The 20,373-nt window shown below is 40.8% G+C and overlaps 1 protein-coding gene across 2 annotated transcripts in view; it reads left to right on the top strand.

The window, feature by feature from the left end:
- DNAAF4 (dynein axonemal assembly factor 4) overlaps window positions 1-20,373 on the top strand; it is a 70,406-nt gene that overhangs the window by 28,324 nt on the left and 21,709 nt on the right. For both annotated transcript variants that reach the window (XM_038010003.1, XM_038010004.2), the window contains exon 4: window positions 6,704-6,935. In XM_038010003.1, the coding sequence (XP_037865931.1) occupies window positions 6,704-6,935 (232 nt within the window). The remainder of the gene's footprint in view (window positions 1-6,703; window positions 6,936-20,373) is intronic.

The raw sequence follows: 20,373 nt of genomic DNA, 5'->3' as shown, positions 1-20,373 counted from the left end.
TGAACATGTTATCTCATTGTCTTCTATCCATTGTTTCATGAGAGAGCCTTAAAAGGTTGTGGTAAATTCACCATGCATCCGTAGCTCTTTCATTTACATGATCTTTCCACTAAATTTCTGACTACCTAGGCACTTATCCTAACCAGGACCTCAACCTCAGACCAACTGCAAATTTTTCCTCTTTATTCCTGACCAAGCCTACCACTTTTATCCACCAACGCTACAGGTTTTCACTGCCCTACCCAGAAATGAGCCCTAAGCTGCTAGGTTCTTTTTGGTAGTTTCATGTTGGTATGGGTTGAGCATTTATAATAAAAAAATACAAAATCTGAAATGCCCCAAAATCTGTAACTTTTGAGTACCAACACAATGCTCAAAGGAAGTGCTCACTGGAGCATTTTGGGTTTCAGATTTTCAGAGTAAGGATGCTGAACCAGTATGTATTCTACAATATTCCAAAATCTGAAAAAAATCCAAAATCTGAAACACTTCTAGTTCCAAGCATTTTGGGCAAGGGATACTCACTCTGTAAAATTGCCAGGCTCATCATCCTAGCTGGGAAGGGGTGTTAGGAGCAACTTCAGGCCAAAGGGCACAGCTTCTTACTGTTCATACTTAGAACTTTAGCAGTTTTCTAGACTAAAGACTTCTTTGTAGTCTTCTTTTGGTTAATTTCCAATCCCCTGAAATGGTTGTTTTTGATCATTTTATCCAGTTTTATCCTTAATATTTGTGGAGGGGAATTGCCAGCCTCTTCATGTTGCCACAAAATCTGCACATTGTCTTTGCAGATGAATTTTATATTTACTTATCCAGTTTCCTAAGAAGTCCTCTTGGTATTTTGATTGAATTTACATTGACTTTGTAAATTTGCAGAGCATCAACATATTTATAATATTGAGATTTCCCTCCAGGAACATGGCATTTATCTCTATTTATTTGGATTTACTTTATATCTCTCAGCAAAATTATTTAGCACCCATGTGTGACTTGCTTTTATATTTTTTGTTTGTTTATTTTGTGTTTGAGTCAAAGTCTGTCTCTGTAGCCCAGGCTGGAGTGCAGTGGCACGATCTTGGCTCACTCACTGCAACATCCCCCTCCTGGGTTCAAGCAGTTCTCCTTCCTCAGCCTCCAGAGTAGCTGGGATTACAGGTGCGTGCCACTGCACCTGGCTAATTTTTTGTATTTTTAGTAGAAACGGGTTTTCACGATGTTGGCCAGGCTGGTCTTGAACTCCCAACTTCAGGTAATCCGCCCACCTCAGCCTCCCAAAATGCTAGGATTACAGACGTGAACCACCACGCCTGGCCTTATGACTTGCTTATATTTTGCTAAACTTATTCATTTATGTTTTTCTGGTAATTGCTGATGAAATTACTGTTTCCATTGTAGTTTCTAATTATTTATTGCCAGTTTGTAGGAAAGTAAGTTTGTTTTTGTAAGTTTGTATAAGTTGATCTTTTTTTTTTCTTTTGAGATGGAGCCTCATGCTGTCGCCCAGGCTGGAGTGCAGTGGCGTAATCTTGGCTCACTGCAACCTCCACCTCCTGTGTTCAAGCGATTCTTCTGCCTCAGCCTCCTGATGTGCTAGGACTATAGGCATGCACCACCACGCCTGCTTAATTTTTATATTTTTAGTAGAGACAGGGTTTCACCATGTTGGCCAGGCCGGTTTCAAACTCCTGACCTTGTGATCTGCCCACCTCAGCCTCCCAAAGTGTTGGGATTACAGGCATGAGCTGCTGCGCCTGGCTAGTTGATCTTATATGTGACTGCTGTGCTGAACTTACTTTGGTTTGTCACTTTATTATTTTGGTTATTTTAAGTAGTGTACTATTATTTACAAATGGTAGCAATTCTATCTCCTTGTAATCTATATTTGTATTTGTTATTTTAAAAATTTTATCATTTAGGTTCTGACCTCTAGGAAAATAGTAAAACAAGGTATACTTACCTTAGTGATTTTGCTGGAAATGTTTCTAATATTTCTTTTATTTTTTATTTTTATTTTTTTGAGACAGAGTCTTGCCCTGTCACCCAGGCTGGAGTGCAGTGGCATCATCTCGGCTTACTGCAGCCTCCACCTCCCGGGTTCAAGAGATTCTCCTGCCTCAGCTTCCTGAGTAGCTGGGACTACAGTTGTGTGCCACCATGCCCAGCTAATTTTTGTATTTTTAGTAGAGATGGGAATTTTGCCATTTTGGCCAGGCTGGTCTCGAACTCCTGACCTCAGGTGATCCACCTGCCTCAGCCTCCCAAAGTGCTGGGATTACAGGCATGAGCCAGTGCGCCCGGCTATTTCTAATATTTCAACATGAAATATAACGTAGTCTTGGTCCTTCTATCCAGCTTATAAATTTTTATTTCTTATTTTTATTCCCAATATCAGCTGACATTTTGGCATACACTGACATCATATTGTTTTTCTCTGTTGATTTCCTAATACCTTAAGTAAGAAAGACCCTCTTTGATCGAGGTGTATTATAATTTTAATATTCTCCTAAGTTAAGTTAGCCCTATTTCATCAAGGTGTATTATAATTTTAATATTTTCCTTGGTTAAGTTTGCATATATACGTATTTTTAGTTTTTTTTTTATTTTTTATTTTTTGAGATGGACTCTCACTCTGTTGCCCAGGCTGGAGTGCAGTGGTGCAGTCTCAGCTCACTGCAACCTCTGCCTCTTGGGTTTAAGCGATTCTTGTGCCTCAGCCTCCTGAATAGCTGGGATTACGGGTGTGTGCTACCACACCTGGCTAATTTTTGTATTTTTAGTAGAGATGGGGTATCACCATTTTGGCCAGGCGTGTTTCTAATTCCTGACCTCAAGTGATTCGCCTAACTTGGCTTCCCAAAGTGTTGGGATTACAGGCGTGAGCCTCCGCAATGGGCTGAGTTTGCTAATATTTTATTTATAATTTTTGCATGTAATTCACAAGTGGGATTGGCTTAAAAAGAACAATGCCTTGTTGACCATTCATTCATTCTAGATTAAAAGAATTATATGTTTCCTCTTTTTCAAAAATTTGGTTTAGGAACTATTCATTATTCTCCTATTAGTTGTATTTGCTGTCTGTATTAAACTAATAGCCTGTAGTAAATGGCATCCTTTTTTGAACAGTACAAACACCTAAAACCCAATTTCTTTATTTTATTTTATTATTATTTTTTTTTTTTGAGAAAGAGTCTCACTGTGTCACCCAGGCTAGAGTGCAGTGGTGCGATCGTGGCTCACTGCAACCTCTGCCTCCGAGGTTCAAGTGATTCTCCTGCTTCAGCCTCCCAAGTAGCTGGGATTACAGGTGTGTGCTACCATGCCCGCCTAATTTTTGTATTATTAGTATAGATGGGGTTTCACCATGTTGGCCAGGCTGTTCTTGAGTGATCAACCTGCCTGGGCCTCCCAAAGTGCTAGGATTTCATGCGTGAGCCACTGCCCCTGGCCATCCAGTTCCTTTATGTACAACGATTATTATTTTAGCTTTCTGAATTTTTCTGTTACTACAGATTCCTCCGTTGCGTCTTCCCTGTATTAGATGATTTTTCTTTAAAAGACCTTCAAGGATTGTTTAATATTTGTCAGTGTCTGTCTTAAATTGTGTCTTTCCTATATTAGATGATTTTTATTTGAAATATCTTTAAGGGCTGAGTGCGGTGGCTCACACCTGTAATCCCAGCACTTTGGGAGGTTGAGGCGGGTGGATCATTTGAAGTCAGGAGTTCGACACCAGCCTGGCCAACATGGTGAAACCCCGCCTGTACTAAAAATATAAAAATTAGACGGGCGTGGTGGTACACACCTGTAATCCCAGCTACTCAGGAGGCTGAGGCAAGAGAATTGTTTGAACCCGAGAGGCAGAGGTTGCAGTGAGTGAAGATTGCGCTACTGCACTCCAGCCTGGGTGACAGAGCCAGACTCCATCTCAAAATAAATAAGTAAATAAATAAATAATAAAATATCTTTAAGAATTGTTTGGGCTGGGTGCGGTGGCTCAGACCTGTAATCTCAGCCCTTTGGGAGGCCAAAGTGGGCGGATCATGAGGTCAGGAGATTGAGACTATCCTGGCTAACACAGTGAAACCCCAGCTCTACTAAAAATACAAAAAATTAGCCAGGCGTAGTGGTGGGCACCTATAGTCCCAACTGCTCAGGACGCTGAGGCAGGAGAATGACGTGAACCCGGAAGGCGGAGCGTCCAGTGAGCAGAGATCATGCCATTGCACTCCACTCTGGGCGACAGAGTGAGACTCCATCTCAAAAAAAAAAAAAAGAAAAAAAGAAACATGGGAGACCTGGACTTATGATTGGCACCTATGTGGGGACTGTCTTGTGGAATTGAGCCTGTAACCTATGGGATCTAATGCTAACTCCAGGTAGACAATGTCAGAACTGAATTAGAGGACACATAGCTGGTGTTAGAGAATTGGTAAGCATAGGAAAAACTCACAAATTTGGTGACTACAAGTGAACTATGGAGTGTTGTGAGGGTATATAAGAGGCGTAAACAGTTTTTTTTTTTTTCTCTGTACACTCTTGTTTTTCTTTTTCTTTCTTTTTTTTTTTTTTTTTTTTTTTTGAGAGAAGTCTCGCTCTTTTACCCCAGGTTTGAGTGCAGTGACTTTATCTCGGCTCACTGCAACCTCCACCTCCTGGGTTCAAACAATTCTTCTGCCTCTGCCCCGCAAGTAGCTGGGATTAAGGCACCTGCCACCATGCCTGGCTAATTTCTGTATTTTTTAGTAGAGCAGGGTTTTACAATGTTGGCCAGGCTGGTCTCGAACTCCTGACCTCAGATGATCTGCCTGCCTCGGCCTCCCAAAGTGCTGGGATTACAGGCATGATCCACTGCGCCTGGTCAATGTACACTCTGTTTTTCTCTGGTGCATGTAGTCTCTCTTTTCTGTTTTTCATAAGCTTTGTGTTACTTTCTTCCTCATGTTTTTCTCTTCATTGTAGTTCCTTCTGTTACTTACTCTGTGAAGCCTTTCTTTGTTTCTCCTCTTCATCACTTCTCTCTGAAGAGCTGGACTTATTTCTGTCTCTAATATAGCTTATTATAAATTAACATTATGCATATAGTTCCCTTAACTACATCTTGGCTATAATACCAGAACTTTCCTGTTATTTTTATTGTAAGAACAGTCTCATTTTTGGTAATTAAGACTTACTCTTATGCATTTTAAAAACTTCATGTAAAATTCATTCTTCTTGCAGGGATTATGATGGGTGAGGGTGTCTGACTCTTCACATATTCTCTCTTTTTCATGTCTTGGGGCAGAGAGTGAAAAAAGGCAGACATATAATTAGGCTGGGTGAAGTCGTCTTCTTTTAGGTTGTGGCTCCACGGAGTGTTCATCATGCCTTATTGTGAGTCATTTAAATTTTGTTTCATTGCCATGTGTAGATTCTTCCTGGTTCAGTCTGTTGGCAGCTCACTGGCAACTCTCTGAACTTAGAATATGTAGTAATAATTAGCATAGTTTGTGCTTAATTTAAGCCTGAGGTAAAATTGGGACTACAGGAAATTTTCATTCAATGTCCTGTGAAATTTATTTTAAAGTCAGCATCTCACAGGAAAATAATCAGTCTTCTAGAAGAGAGTATTATGTCATGTAGATATTATAGAGCACCTTTGAGTGCACAGGTTTCACACTTGTAATGTTAAATCTCTATTTTAAAGTAATACAACCTTTAGGGACCTTCATCCTAGCATATCCATATTCTAGAACCACTTCAGATGTCCTATTTAAATGTAAATTAATTTAAATGTACATTAATGAAACTTAAAATTAAAAATTCAGTTCCTGACTCTCAGTAGCCACATTTGAAGTACTTAATTAGCCACCTGTGGCTAGTGGCTACTATATTGGATAGCACAGGCATTTTGATCATTGAAGTAAGTGCTTCTCTGGTGGATAGAGGTAAGAAATTTTTCTTACCATAGGAAACTCAGATACGTGGAGTCAGTCATGTACACCAACTAGGTACTCTATTTCACGGGTTTTTTTTTCTTGCCCATGTGAGGGAAGTTTGTGAAAGGGAGAAAAGTTGCCACGCACCTGTACAAGATACTGCTTTCAAATTCACCTGGTATTTAGCTCTTCGAAAGTGTCAGACAACTACTATTGCAAACATAGGTTTTGCAGCAGGATTAAGACTTCAAATATTTCCGCCTACCAGAGACAGACCACCTTGTTCATCCTTCCTGTTTCCTTTTCTACTGTTCCCTCTTCAGTTAACACAACTTCAGTTGACAGGGTAAGACTTGGGATAAGCTGAAAAGCAAATGTTTGAGTATATGTGCTGGTGTGTGTGTATAGATTTTGAGAGAAGTGGCTTAACTCCTAGAATAATAAATTTATATTATTTTTTCTACCAAGCCCTTAGATATCATCTAATTGAATGCCTGCCCACATTTTACATATAAGTAAACTGAGGTTGCCTAAGTGATTGCCTAAGATCATATAGCTAATGGTAGATCTGGGACTAAAACCTTTGTTCCATAATGCCAACACCAATGGTTTTTCTCCTGAATCATTTACCTTTCCCATTTTAATTCAAAATTCAATACTATTTGTTGTTACACATACAATGGCAAGAGTTTAGAGGTATGAATCATTAATTATTGTAATGAATTTCTCATTTAAAGAAATGTTGCTTTTATGTATTTTAAGGAATTTGGTAATTGTAATTTTTATAGATTGAAGAAGAAGAGAGGAAAAAAATAGAAGATATGAAAGAAAATGAACGGATAAAAGCCACTAAAGAATTGGAAGCCTGGAAAGAATATCAAAGAAAAGCTGAAGAGCAAAAAAAAATTCAGAAAGAAGAGAAATTATGTCAAAAAGAAAAGCAAATTAAAGAAGAAAGAAAACAATTAAAATGTAAGACTAGTACTAGAAATTCAGCATCGAGAAATCTTGCTCCAAAAGGTAAAATGATTAAGACTTTCTTGAGTAGTGAGTCCTGTTGATGACATATATATGACACTTTTCTTTTTTTGTAAATATATTCACAGCATTAGGTTACTATTTTGGCATATTGAGAATAAGCAATTCAGTACAAAGACTAAAGTAAAAGACATTTCTTCTTTCGGGGTAATGAAGTTTTCTTTTTGTTTTGTTTTGTTTTTTGAGATGGAGTCTTGCTCTGCTGCCCAGGCTGGAGTGCAGTGGCATGATCTTGGCTCACTGCAAGCTCCACCTCCCGGGTTCACGCCATTCTCCTGCCTCAGCCTCCCGAGTAGGTGGGACTATAGGCACCCGCCAACACACCCGGCTAATTTTTTGTATTTTTAGTAGAGACAGGGTTTCACTGTGTTCACCAGGATGGTCTCGATCTCCTGACCTCGTGATCTGCCCAGCTCGGCCTCCCAAAGTGCTGGAATTACAGGCGTGAGCCACCGCGCACGGCCGGTAATGAAGTTTTCTAATAAAATGAGCAAGGAGGCGCCTGTAGTCCCAGCTACTCGGGAGGCTGAGGCAGGAGAATGGCGTGAACCTGGGAGGCGGAGGTTGCAGTGAGATCGTGCCACTGCACTCCAGCCTGGGCAACAGAGCCAGACTCCTCCGTCTTAAAAAAAAAAAATGAGCAAGGATTCATTCAAGGATTCGAAAAGAAGAGTGTCTTCTTTGCTTGTGTGCTTTCTTTTGAAATTTACAGAGATGTTGTTAAATAAGTGCCTAACTCAGGCTCAGGCCCAAAAAGACTTGGAGTGGACTAGCAGTGTCAGAAGCATTCATTTATTCCATCGGAGATAAGAAACTAGGAATTTCATTAAAAGACCTTTTCCTCACATCACTTAGGAAAATGAGTACTATAAGCAAACTTACTCTACAACAAATAAAAGTTGCTTCTAGCTTTTAATCTTGATGTGTTCAAAAATAGATAAATTAATGTATTTTTTTTTCTTTTTTCTTTTTTTTTTTTTTTTTTTTTTTTTTCAGATAAGGTATGGCTCTGTCACCCAGGCTGGAGTGCAGTGGCGCGATCTCAGCTCACTCTAACCTCTGCCTCCCCAGCTCAAGCCATCCTCCCTTAGCCTCCCAAGTAGCTGGAACTACAGGCCATGTGCCTCAATGTCCAACTAATGTTTTTTGTACTTTTTGTAGAGATGAGGTTTTGCCATGTTGCCCAGGCTGGTCTTGAACTCGTGAACTCAAGCAATCTGCCTGCCTTGGCCTCCCAAAGTGCTGGGATTGTAGGCATGAGCTACCATGTCCGGCTGATACAAATATTCTGTTTTGTGTGTGTGTGTGTGTGTGTTTGAAATTATTATTTCAGTAGTTTTGGGGGAACAGGTGATGTTTGGTTACATGTATAATTTCTTTAGTGGTGATTTCTGAGATTTTGGTAGACCCATCAACCAAGGAGTGTACACTGCACTCAATGTGTAGTCTTTTATCCTTCACCCCTGCACCCTTCACCCCAAGTCCCCAGGCCCATATCATTCTTATGCCTTGGCATCCTCATAGCTTAGCTCCCATTTATGAGTGAACATGGGCCGGGAGCAGTGGCTCATACCTATAATCCCAGCACTTTGGGAGGACAAGGCGGGCAGATCACCTGAGGTTGGAAGTTTGAGACCAGTCTGACTAATATGGAGAAACCCCATCTTTACTAAAATTACAAAATTAACCGGGTGTGGTGGCACATACGTGTAATCCCAGCTACTCAAGAGGCTGAGGCAGGAGAATTGCTTGAACCTGGAAGGCGGAGGTTGTGGTGAGCTGAGATTGTGCCATTGCATTCCAGCCTGGGCAACAAAAGCAAAAACTCCATCTCAAAAAAAAAAAACCAAAAAATGCGAGAACATATGGTATTTGGTTTTCCATTCCTGAGTTACTTCATATAGAATAATCATCTCCAAGTCCATCCAGGTTGCCGAGAATGCCATTATTTTATTTTATTCCTTTTTATGACTGAGTAGTATTCCATGATTTTATATATATATATACACACACCATATTTTCTTTACTCTTTAGTTGATGGGCATTTAGGCTAGTTATATATTTTTGCAATTGCAATTGTGCTGCTATAAACATAAGTGTGCAAGTGTCTAATGACTTCTTTTTCTCTAGGTAGATACCCAGTAGGGGGATTGCTGGATCAAATGGCAGTTCTACTTTTAGTTCTCTGAGGAATCTCCACACTGTCTTCCATAGTAGTTGTGCTAGTTTACATTCCCACCAGCAGTGTAAAAGTGTCCCTTTTCACGTCATCTACACCAACCTCTGTTATTTTTTCATTTTTAAATTATGGTCATTCTTAACAGTATCTCATTGTGGTTTTGATTTGTATTTCCCTAATAATTAGTGACGTTGAACATTTTTTCATATGTTTGTTGGACATTTGTTTCTTTGTTTATTTATTTATTTTGAGACAGAATTTCACTCTTATTGCCCAGGCTGGAGTGCAATGGCACGATCTTGGCTCACCGCAATCTCTGCCTCCCAGATTCAAGCGATTCTCCTGCTTCAACCTCCCGAGTAGCTAGGATTACAGACATGTACCACCATGCCTGGCCAATTTAGAGATGGGGTTTCTCCATGTTGGTCAGGCTGGTCTCGAACTCCTGACCTCAGGTGATCTGCCTGCCTCAGCCTCCCAGAGTGATGGGATTATAGGCATGAGCCACTGCACCTGACTGGACATTTGTATATCTTCTTTTGAGAATTGTCTATTCATGTCCTTAGCCCACTTTTTGATGGGATTGTTTGTTTTGTTCTTACTGATTTGTTTGAGTTCCCTGTAGACGGTGGATATTAGTCCTTTGTCAGATGCATAGTTTGCGAAGATTTTCTACCTCTCTGTGGGTTGTCTGTTTACTGTGCTGATTATTTCTTTTGCTGTGCAGAAGCTTTTTAGTTTAATTAAGTCCCATCTATTTATCTTTGTTTTTGTTGCATTTGCTTTTGCATTCTTCGCCATCAAGTCTTTGCCTAAGCCAGTGTTAGACGGGTTTTTCCAGTGTTATCTTCTAGAATTTTTATTGTTTCAGGTCTTAGACTTAAGCCTTTGATCCATCTTGAGTTAATTTTTGTGTTAGGGGAGAGATGAGGATCCAGTTTCATACCCCTACATGTGGTTTGCCAATTATCCCAGCACTATTTGTTGAATAGGTTGTCCTTTCCCCACTTTATGGTTTTGTTTGCTTTGTCAGATTGACTGGCTGTATTTGGCTTTACGTCTGGGTTCTCTATTCTGTTCCACTGGCCTATGTGCCTGTTTTTATACCAGTACTCTACTGTTTTGGTAATTATGGCCTTGTAGTATAGTTTGGAGTCAGGTAATGTGATCCCTTCAGATTTGTTATTTTTGCTTAGTCTTGCTTTGGCTATGTGGGCTCTTTTTTTGTTCTACATGAATTTTAGGATTGTTTTTTCTAGTTCTGTGAAGAATGATCATGATATTTTGATGGGGATTGCGTTGAATTTGTAGATTGCTTTTGGCAGTATGGTCATTTTCACAATATTGATTCTACCCATCTATGAGCATGGGATGTGCTTCCATTTGTTTGTGTCATCCACAATTTCTTTCAGCAGTGTTTTGTGGTTTTCCTTGTGAGATCTTTCACCTCTTTAGTTAGGTATATTCCTACATTTTTTGTTTTTTTGTTTTGTTTTGTTTTGGGTTTTTTTTTGCAGCTGTTGTAAAAGGGGTCAAGTTCTTGATGTGATTCTCAGCCTAGCTCTTGTTGGTGTATAATAGTGCTACTGATTTGTTTACATTGATTTTGTATCCTGAAACTTACTTGAATTCATGTATCAGATCTAGGAGCTTTTTGGATGAGTCTTTAGGGTTTTCTAGGTATGCGATCATATCATCGGCGAACAGTGACAACTTGACTTCCTCCTTACTGATTTAGATGCTCTTCATTTCTTTCTCTTGTCTGATCGCTCTGGCTAGGGCTTCCAGTAATATGTTAAATAGAGTTGGTGAAAGTGGACATCCTTGTCTTGTTCCAGTTCTCAGGGGAAATGCTTTCAGCTTTTCACTGTTCATTATAATATTGGCTGTGGGTTTGTCAAAGATGGCTTTTATTACCTTAAGGTATATCCCTTCTATGCCCATTTTGCTGAGGGTTTTAGTCATAAAGGTATGCTGGATTTTGTCAAATGCTTTTTGTGTGTGTGAGACACAGTCTCACTCTGTTCCTTAGGCTGGGGTGCAGTGGTATGATCTCGGCTCACTGCAACCTCTGCCTCCCAAATTCAAACGATTCTCCTGCCTCAACCTCCCCAATATTGGGATTACCGGTGTGCACCACCACACCTAGCTAATTTTTTGTATTTTTTAGTAGAGATAGGGTTTTGCCATGTTGGCCAGGCTGGCCTCAAACTCCTGACCTCAAATGATTTGCCTGCCTCGGCTTCCCAAAATGCTGGGATTACAGGTGTGAGCCACCACGCCCAGCCTCAAATGCTTTTTCTGCATTTATTGAGATGATCATAAGATTTTGGTTTTGACTTCTGTTTATGTGGTGTATTATATTTATTGATTTGTGTATGTTAAACCAGCTCTGCATCCCTGGTATGAAACCCACTTAACCATGGTGTATTACCTTTTTGATATGCTGTTGCATTTGGTTAGCTAGTATTTGGTTAAGGAGTGTTACATCTGTGTTCATCAGGGATATTTGGTCTGTAGTTTTCTTTTTTTTGTTATGTCCTTTCCTGGTTTGGGTATTAGGGTAGTACGGGTTTTATGGAATGATTTAGGGAGGATTTCCTCCTTATCTTTTGGAATAGTTTTAGTAGGATTGGTACCAGTTCTCTTTGAATGTCTGTTAGAATTCAGCTGTTGGGCCGGGAGCGTGGCTCATACCTGTAATCCCAGCACTTTGAGAGGCCAAGGCAGGTGATCACCTGAGGTCAGGAGTTCGAGACCAGCCTGCCCAGCATGACAAAGCCTCATCTAACTAAAAATACAAAAATTAGCAGGTTATGGTGGCGCGTGCCTATAACCTCATCTACTCGGGAAGCTGAGGCAGGAGAATCGCTTGAACCCGGAGGTGGAGGTTGCAGTGAGCTGATATCTTACTACTGCATTCCAGCCTAGGGGCAACAGAGCAAGACCCTGTCTTTAAAAAAAAAAAAAAAAAAAAAAATTCAGCTATGAATCCATCTGGTCCTGGACTTTTTTTAGTTGGCAATTTTTAAATTAGTGTTTCAATCTCCCTACTTGTTATTGGTCTATTCAGAGTTTCTATTTCTTCCTGGCTTAATCTGGGAGGATTAATTCCTTTTAGGTTTAGGAATTTATCCATCTCCTCTAGGTTTTCTAGTTTGTGCGCATAAAGGTATTCATAATAGCTTTGAATGATTTTTTGTATCTCTGTGGTATTGGTTGTAATTTCTCTCATTTCATTTCTAATTGAGCTTATTTGGATATTCTTCTTTTTTGGGTTAATCTTACTAATGGTCTATCAATTTTGTTTGTCTTTTCAAAGAACCAGCTTTTTATTTAATTTTTCTTTTGTATTTTTTTTCTTTCGGTTTCATTTAGTTCTGCTCTGATCTTTGTTATTTCTTTTCTTGTGCTGGGTTTGGGTTTGATGTGTTCTTGTTTTTCTAGTTTCTTGAGGTGTGAACCTAGATTGTCTGTTTATGCTCTTTCAGACTTTTTGATGTAGGCATTTAGTGCTATGAACTTTCCTCTTAGCACTGCTTTTGCTGTATCCCAGAGGTTTTGATTGGTTGTATCACTCTTATGGTTCAGTTCAAAGAATTTTAAAATTTCCATCTTGATTTCATTGTTGACCCAAAGATCATTCAGAGACAGATTATGTAATTTCCATATATTTGTATAGTTTTGAGCGTTCCTTTTGAAGTCAATATCCAATTTTATTCCACTGTGGTCTTAGAGAGTATTTGATGTAATTTTGATTTTCTTAAATTTATTGAGATGGGTCAGGCATGGTGGCTCACGCCTATAATCCCAGCACTTTGGGGGGCCAAGGCGGGTGGATCACCTGAGGTCAGGAGTTTGAGACCAGCCTGGCCAACATGGTGAAACCTCGTCTTTACTAAAAATACGAAAATTAGGCTGGTGTGGTAGCGGGAGCCTGTAATCCCAGCTACTTGGGAGGCTGAGGCAGGAGAATCACTTGAACCCAAGAGGTAGAGGTTGCTGTGAGTCAAGATCATGACACTGCACCCCAGCCTGGGCGACACAGTGAGGCTCCGTATCAAAAAAAAAAAACACTTACTGAGACTTGTTTTGTGGTCTATCATTTGGTTGATCTTGGAGAATGTTCCATGTGCTGATGAAAAGAATGCATATTCTGCAGTTGTTGGGTAGAATGTTCTGTAAATGTCTGTTAAGTCCATTTTTTCTAGGATATAGTTTGAATCTATTATTTCTTCACTGACTTTCTGTCTTGATTACCTGTCTTGTGCTGTCAGTGGAGTACTGAAGTCCTCCACTATTATTGTGGTGCTATCTCATTTCTTAAGTCTAATAGTAATTGTTTTATAAATTTGAGAATTCTGGCCGGGCACAGTGGCTCACGCGTGTAATTCCAGCACTTTGGGAGGCCAAGGCAGGTGGATCACGAGGTCAGGAGTTTGAGACCAGCCTGACCAACATGGTGAAACCCCGTCTGTACTAAAAGTACAAAAATTAGCCGGGCGTGGTGGCACACGCCTGTAATCCCAGCTACCCAGGAAGCTGAGGCAGGAGAATTGCTTGAATCTGGAGGTGGAGGTTGCAGTGAGCCAAGATTGCGCCACGGCACTCCAGCCTGGGTGACAGAGCGAGACTCTGTCTGGAAAAAAAAAAAAAAAAAAAAGGTAAATAAATAAATTTGAGAGTTCCAATGTTAGGTGCATAAACATTTAGGATTGTGATATTTTCCTGTTGGACTAATCCTTTTATCATTATATAATGTCCTTTTTAATCTTTTTAAACTGTTGTTGCTTTAAAGTCTGCTTTGTTTTGTACAAGAATAGCTACTCCTGGCCAGGTGCATTGGCTCATGCCTATAATCGCAGCACTTTGGGAGGCCAAGGTGGGCGGATCACGAGGTCAGGAGTTCGAGACCAGCCGGGCCAACGTGGTGAAACTCCGTCTCTATTAAAAATACAAAATTAGCCGAGTGTGGTGGTGGGTGCCTGTAGTCCCAGCTACTCAGAAGGCTAAGGCAGGATAATCACTTGGACCCGGGAGGCAGAGGTTGCAGTGAGTCAAGATTGTGCCACTGCACTCCAGCCTGGGCAACAGAAAGAGGCTCTGTCTCAAAAAAAGAGGGGGAAAAAAAAAAGAATAGCTACTCCTGCTCACTTTGGTGTCCATTTGCATGGAATATCTTTTTCCTCCCTGTTACCTTAAGTTTATGAGTCCCTATATGTTAGGCAAGTCTGTTAAAAGACTTACTTGGTTGGTTGATTTTTATCCATTTTGACATTCTGTATCTTTTAAGTAGAGCATTTAGGCCATTTACATTCAACGTCAGTATTGAGATGTGAGGTACTGTTCTATTCATCATGCTAGTTGTTGCCTATACCATATTTTTTTTTTCATTGTGCTGTTGTTTTATAGGTCCTGTGAGATTTATGCTTTAAAGAGGTTCTATTTTGGTATATTCTGAGGTTTTGTTTCAATATTTAGGACTCCTTTTAGCATTTCTTGTAGTGTTGGCATGATAGTGGCAAATTCAGCATTTGTTTGTTTGAAAAAGACTTTATCTTGCCCCTGGTTATGAAGCTTAGTTTCACTGGATACAAAATTCTTGGCTGATGATTATTTTGTTTAAGGAGGCTAAAGATAGGACTGCTATCCCTTCTGGCTTGCAGGGCTTCTGCTAAGAAGTCTGCTGTTAATCTGATAGGTTCTTCTTTATAGATTACCTGATGCCTTGGCTTCACAGCTCCTTTTTTTTTTTTTTTTTTTTTTAAGACAGAGTCTTGCTCTGTCACCCAGGCTAGAGTGCAGTGTCACGATCTCAGCTTACTGCAACCTCCAACTCCCAGGTTCAAGCAATTCTCCTGCCTCAGACTCCTGAGTAGCTGGGATTACAGGCACCCTCCACCACGCCTGGCTAAGTTTTGTATTTTTAGTAGAGACGGGGTTTCACCATCTTGGCCAGGCTGGTCTCAAACTCCTGACCTCGTGATCCACCCTCCTTGGCCTCCCAAAGTGCTGAGATTACAGGTGTGAGCCACCATGCCCGGCCTTGCCTCACAGCTCTTAAGATTCTTTCTTTCATCTTTACTTTAGACAATGTGATGACTATGTGCCTAGGCAATGATTTTTTTGCAATTAATTCCCTGGGTGTTCTTTGAGCTTCTTGTATTTGGATCTCTAGCAAGACCAAGGAAGTTTTTCTCAATTATTCCCTCAAGTATGTTTTCCAACTTTTAGATTTCCGTTCTTCCTCAGGAGCACCAGTTATTCTTATGTTTGCTCATTTATATAATCCCAGATTTCTTGGAGGCTTTGTTCATTTTTTAAAATTCTTTTTTTTCTTTGTCTTTGTTGGATTGGGTTCATTTGAAATCCTTGTCTTTGAGCTCTGAAGTTATTTCTTCTACTTGCTCAGTTCTATTGTTGAAACTTTCCAGTGTATTTTGCATTTCTTTAAGTGTGTCTTTCATTTCCAGAAATTTTGATTATCTTTTCTTTATAATATCTATTTCTCTGGAGACTTTTTCATTAATATCCTCCTGTATATTTTTTAAAATTTCTTTAAGTTGATTTTCACCTTTCTCTAGTGCCTCCTTGAGGAGCTTTATAATCAACCTTCTGAATTATTTATCTGGCAATTCACAGATTTCTTCTTGGTTTGGATCCATTGCTGGAGAGCTAGTGTATTCTTTTGGGGGTGTTACAGAACCTTGTATTGTCATATTACCAGAATGACTTTTCTGGTACCTTCTTATTTGAGTAGATTGTTTCAGTGGTAAGATCTGGAACTCAAAGGCTACTGTTCAGATTCTTTTGTCCCATGGGTGTTCCCTTGATGTGGTGCCCTCCCCCTGCCACTAGGGATGGGGCTTCCTGAGGACCATACTGCAGTGATTGTTATTGCCCTTCTGATTCTAGCCACCCAGTTGGGCCCCAGGCTTGTGCTGGGGAATATCTGCAAAGAGCCCTGTGATGTGATCCGCAGGTCTCCCAGCCATGGATACCAGCACCTGTTCTGGTGGTGGCAGGTGAGTGAAGTGGATGCTGTTGGAGTCTTTTGTTGTAATTTCATTTAGTGCCCTTCAAGTACTGGTTATGCTAGCAGTGAGGTTGTCACGTGGACAGACTCAGGACCTCTGGCTAGACAGGGTATTGCAAGAAGTGGAATTAGCTATTGTTTTCTCCTTTGGAGCAGGGTTGTTCTGTTATGAGTTGCTATAGTGGTTTGAGTTTGTTGGGCTCCAGCCAGGAGGTGGCACTTCCAAGAGGGCACCAGCTGCAGTATAGAAGAGAGATATAATCTTGATATTGGTCAGGACAAGTACTCGGGTTTCTCAGGTGATGGGCAGGGCCATAGAGCAGGTAGAGAAAAACCATCAGGTCGGGGCAAGGTTAGTTAGGTCTGGGCTCAGACTCCCCTTGGGTGGGGCTTGCTGTGGCCACAGTGCGCGTGGAGGGGTGAATCTCAGGCCAATGGAATTATGTTCCCAGGGGCATTATTGCTGCCTCTGCTGTGCCATACAGGTCACCAGGGAGGTAGGGGAAAGCCGGTAGTGACAGGCCTCACCCAACTCCCAGGCAGCCACCAAGGCCAGTCTCACTCCGGCCATGCCACCCCAACCGCACTGAGTTTATATCCAGGCAGTCAGTGAGCAGGGCTGAGATCTTGCCCCAGACTATAAGCCTTGCCACTGAGAAAGCAAGAGGGCTCTTAGGCCTCACCAGTCTCTGCCTGCCCACACTATTGGCTGTGGCTTCTGCACTCGCATCTGTACTTCCCATTTGCCCCCGCCCCCTCCCCGCCACCAATTTCTGCCTAGGAAAATTCCTGCTCAGTCAAAATTATTACAAAGTTCAGCTGCAAGCTTCCTTCACCCTGCGGTCCCGCCTCATTTCCACTGGCTGCCTTCCCTTCTCCAAGGACCTCTGTGAGATCAGGCCAGGAATGGCTTCTTTGGACTCCAGCTGGAGATGTAAGTGCCTACCGGGCTCTTCCTGTTGCTTCTTCTACTTCTATATTTTGCTCAGCTCCCTAAATCTTTTGGCTCAGGGTAAAGTTAAATTCTTCCCCTGTGATCTGGATTTTCAGGTTCCCCAGTGGGGATGTATGTTCAGAGACTGACCTTTTCCTCCCTCACACTTTGGGAACTCAGTTTTTCAGCTGTCTTGTGGCATTTGCAGCAGCAAGCCACTTCTTTCAAAGGGTCTGTGAATTCTTTCAGTTTTCCTACGGTGTTTCTTGCGGTGTTCCTGAAGTGATTCTTAGAGTAAAAGTTCACAGTGTGAGTCTCCATATACTCTTCTGCCCATCCAAGTGACAGCTGCATGTTAATCCTGTCTCCTATCTGCCATTTTCCCTCCTATCTCCCAATGAATATAATTCTATATTGAAAGCTACCAATTTGGTTTTATCTAATTTTAGAATATTAAACTTTGTTTTGGATGCATTTTCCACCGGGCGCAGTGGCTTATGCCTGTAATCCCGGAACTTGGGAGGCTGAGGCGGGCAGATCACCTGAAGTCGGGTGTTCAAGACCAGCCTGACCAACATGGACAAGCCCTGTCTCTACTAAAAATACAAAACTAGCCAGGCATGGTGGTGGGCGCCTGTAATCCCAGCTACTCGGGAGGTGCTGAGGCAGGAGAATCACTTGAACCCAGGAGGTAGAGGTTGCAGTGAGGCGAGATCGTGCCATTGCACTCCAGCCTGGGCAACAAGAGTGAAAATCTCAAAAAGAGAGAAAAAGAAATATTTAGTATTTTCCTTACATAAGTCATTATTGAATTCCTATGACATTTTAGTGTAAAATCACATATATAATAATAATAATTAACATTTATTAAGTGACTACTATGTGCCAGGGGATTTTATTGCTTGGGTCACTCAGTCTTCACAACACTTCAGTCTAAGTGTTCCTGTTCTTATTTTAGAGGAAATAGATGTTCAGAAAAAAAAAATAACTATGAATAAGTAAACTTGCAGAATTTGAACCCAGATCTGTTCTGCATCTGAAACCTGTGCTATTTCCACCAGGTTATATGTCTTTACTACTTTAACAGTGAGGCTTGGCATGTTGAAAAGTCTTTTAGAGGCTGGGCGTGGTGGCTCACTCCTGTATTCCCAGCACTTTGGGAGGCGGAGGTGGGTGGATCACCTGAAGTCAGGAGTTCCAGACCACCCTAGGCAACATGGCGAAACCCTGTCTCTACTAAAAATACAAAACTTAGCCAGGCGTGGTGGCGTGTGCCTGTAGTCCCAACTACTCAGGAGGCTGAGGCAGGAGAATCGCTTGAACCCAGGAGACAGAGGCTGCAGTGAGCCAAGATCACGCCACTGCACTCCAGTGTGGGCAACAGAGTGAGACCTTGTCTCAAAAAAACAAAGAAAAGTCATTTAGATTGAATACATATATATATATATATGCTTTTTAAAAATTTGCTAATATTTTATAAGCAATTGTCACATTTATCTTCATATTGAGATTTAGTTATATTTTTCATTCCTCATACTGTTCTTATCTAGATTTTATACAAAATTATACCAGACCTATATACTATAGAGCATTTTTCTTTTTCTACTATTTGAAACAATATAGTTAGATAAGAGAAATATCTGTTGTTTTAAAGTTTAGTAAAACTTCCCCTAAAACTGTCTAGGTCTGGAGTTTTTTCTTTTTTTTTTAAATAGATTTAGTTTCTATAATAGTTATTGATTATTGAAATTTTCCAAAGTCAATTTTGGTAATTTGTCTTCTAAATTGTGCATTTTATCTTTTCAAATTCATTTCCATAAAGTTTTCATTTGCTTATCTCTAGTTTATCTATAGTTACATAATTTACTAATTTCTAATATTGTTCTTTTTTTTGAGACAGGCTCTTACCCTGTCACCCAGGAGGGAGTGCAGTTGATCTAGCTTGATCGTTAATAAAGTAATCTATCCTTTGTTTCTGGTTGTTTTAAAATTCTTCCCCTTGGTATATTATGGGTTCATTAGTATAAGTTCAATTTTATATTTATTTATTTGTCTCATAATATCATAACTTGGAGCATACTGTCACTCAAAGAACTTTGTCATTCATCAATTCTGGGAATTTCAAAACTATTGTCTTCAAATATTACCTTCTTGGCTGGTAATTTACCTTCTTGGCTCACGCCTGTAATCTCAAGCACTTTGGGAGGCTGAGGTGAGCGAATTACTTGAGGCCAGGAATTCGAGACCAGCCTGGCCAACATGGTGAAACCCCATCTCTACTAAAATACAAAAATTAGCTGGCTGTGTTAGCACACAGCTGTAATCCCAGCTACTTGGGAGACTGAGGCATGAGAATTGCTTGAACCCAGGAGGCAGAGGCTTCAGTGAGCCGAGATCGCGCAACTGCACTCTAGCCTGGGTGACAGAGTGAGCTGTCTCAAAAACAAAAACAAAAACAAACAAATATTACATTATTGTATTCTCTTGTTTTCAGTATATATTTTTAAATTATACAGATGTTTTTCTTTTTTTTGAGACGGAATCTTGCTCTGTCATCCAGGCTGGTACAATCTCAGCTCACTGCAACCTCTGCCTCCTGGGTTCAAGCAATTCTCCTGCCTCAGCCTCCTTAGTAGCTGGGACTACAGATGTGCACCACCACACCAGGCTAATTTTTGTATTTTTAGTAAACACGGGGTTTCACCATTTTGTCCATGCTGATCTTGAACTCCTGACCTCAAGCGATCCACCTGTCTTGGCCTCCCAAAATGCTGGGATTACAGGCGTGAGTCACCTCACCTGGCCAACTTTCTTGTATTCTCTTTATCTTCCTCAGCTATGTTCTGTCTAATATCCTCAGATCTATCTTCTAGTTTATAAATTTTCTTCAACCATGACTAATTTTATTTTAAACTTGTCTAAGATGTTTTAATTTCAGGGACAGTATTTTTCATTTTGAAAGTTCTAGCCGGGCGCGGTGGCTCAAGCCTGTAATCCCAGCACTTTGGGAGGCCGAGACGGGCGGATCACGAGGTCAGAAGATCGAGACCATCCTGGCTAACACGGTGAAACCCCGTCTCTACTAAAACTACAAAAAAACTAGCCGGGCGAGGTGGCGGGCGCCTGTAGTCCCAGTTACTCGGGAGGCTGAGGCAGGAGAATGGCATGAACCCGGGAGGCGGAGCTTGCAGTGAGCTGAGATCCGGCCACTGCACTCCAGCCTGGGCGACAGAGCGAGACTCCGTCTCAAAAAAAAAAAAAAAAAAAAAAA

This window comes from Chlorocebus sabaeus, chromosome 26 (assembly GCF_047675955.1).
Source record: "Chlorocebus sabaeus isolate Y175 chromosome 26, mChlSab1.0.hap1, whole genome shotgun sequence".
NCBI classification, from domain to species: Eukaryota; Metazoa; Chordata; class Mammalia; order Primates; family Cercopithecidae; genus Chlorocebus; species Chlorocebus sabaeus.
The sequence above is the reverse complement of the archived record's forward strand: the minus strand, read 5'-3'. Positions and strand labels throughout refer to the sequence as shown.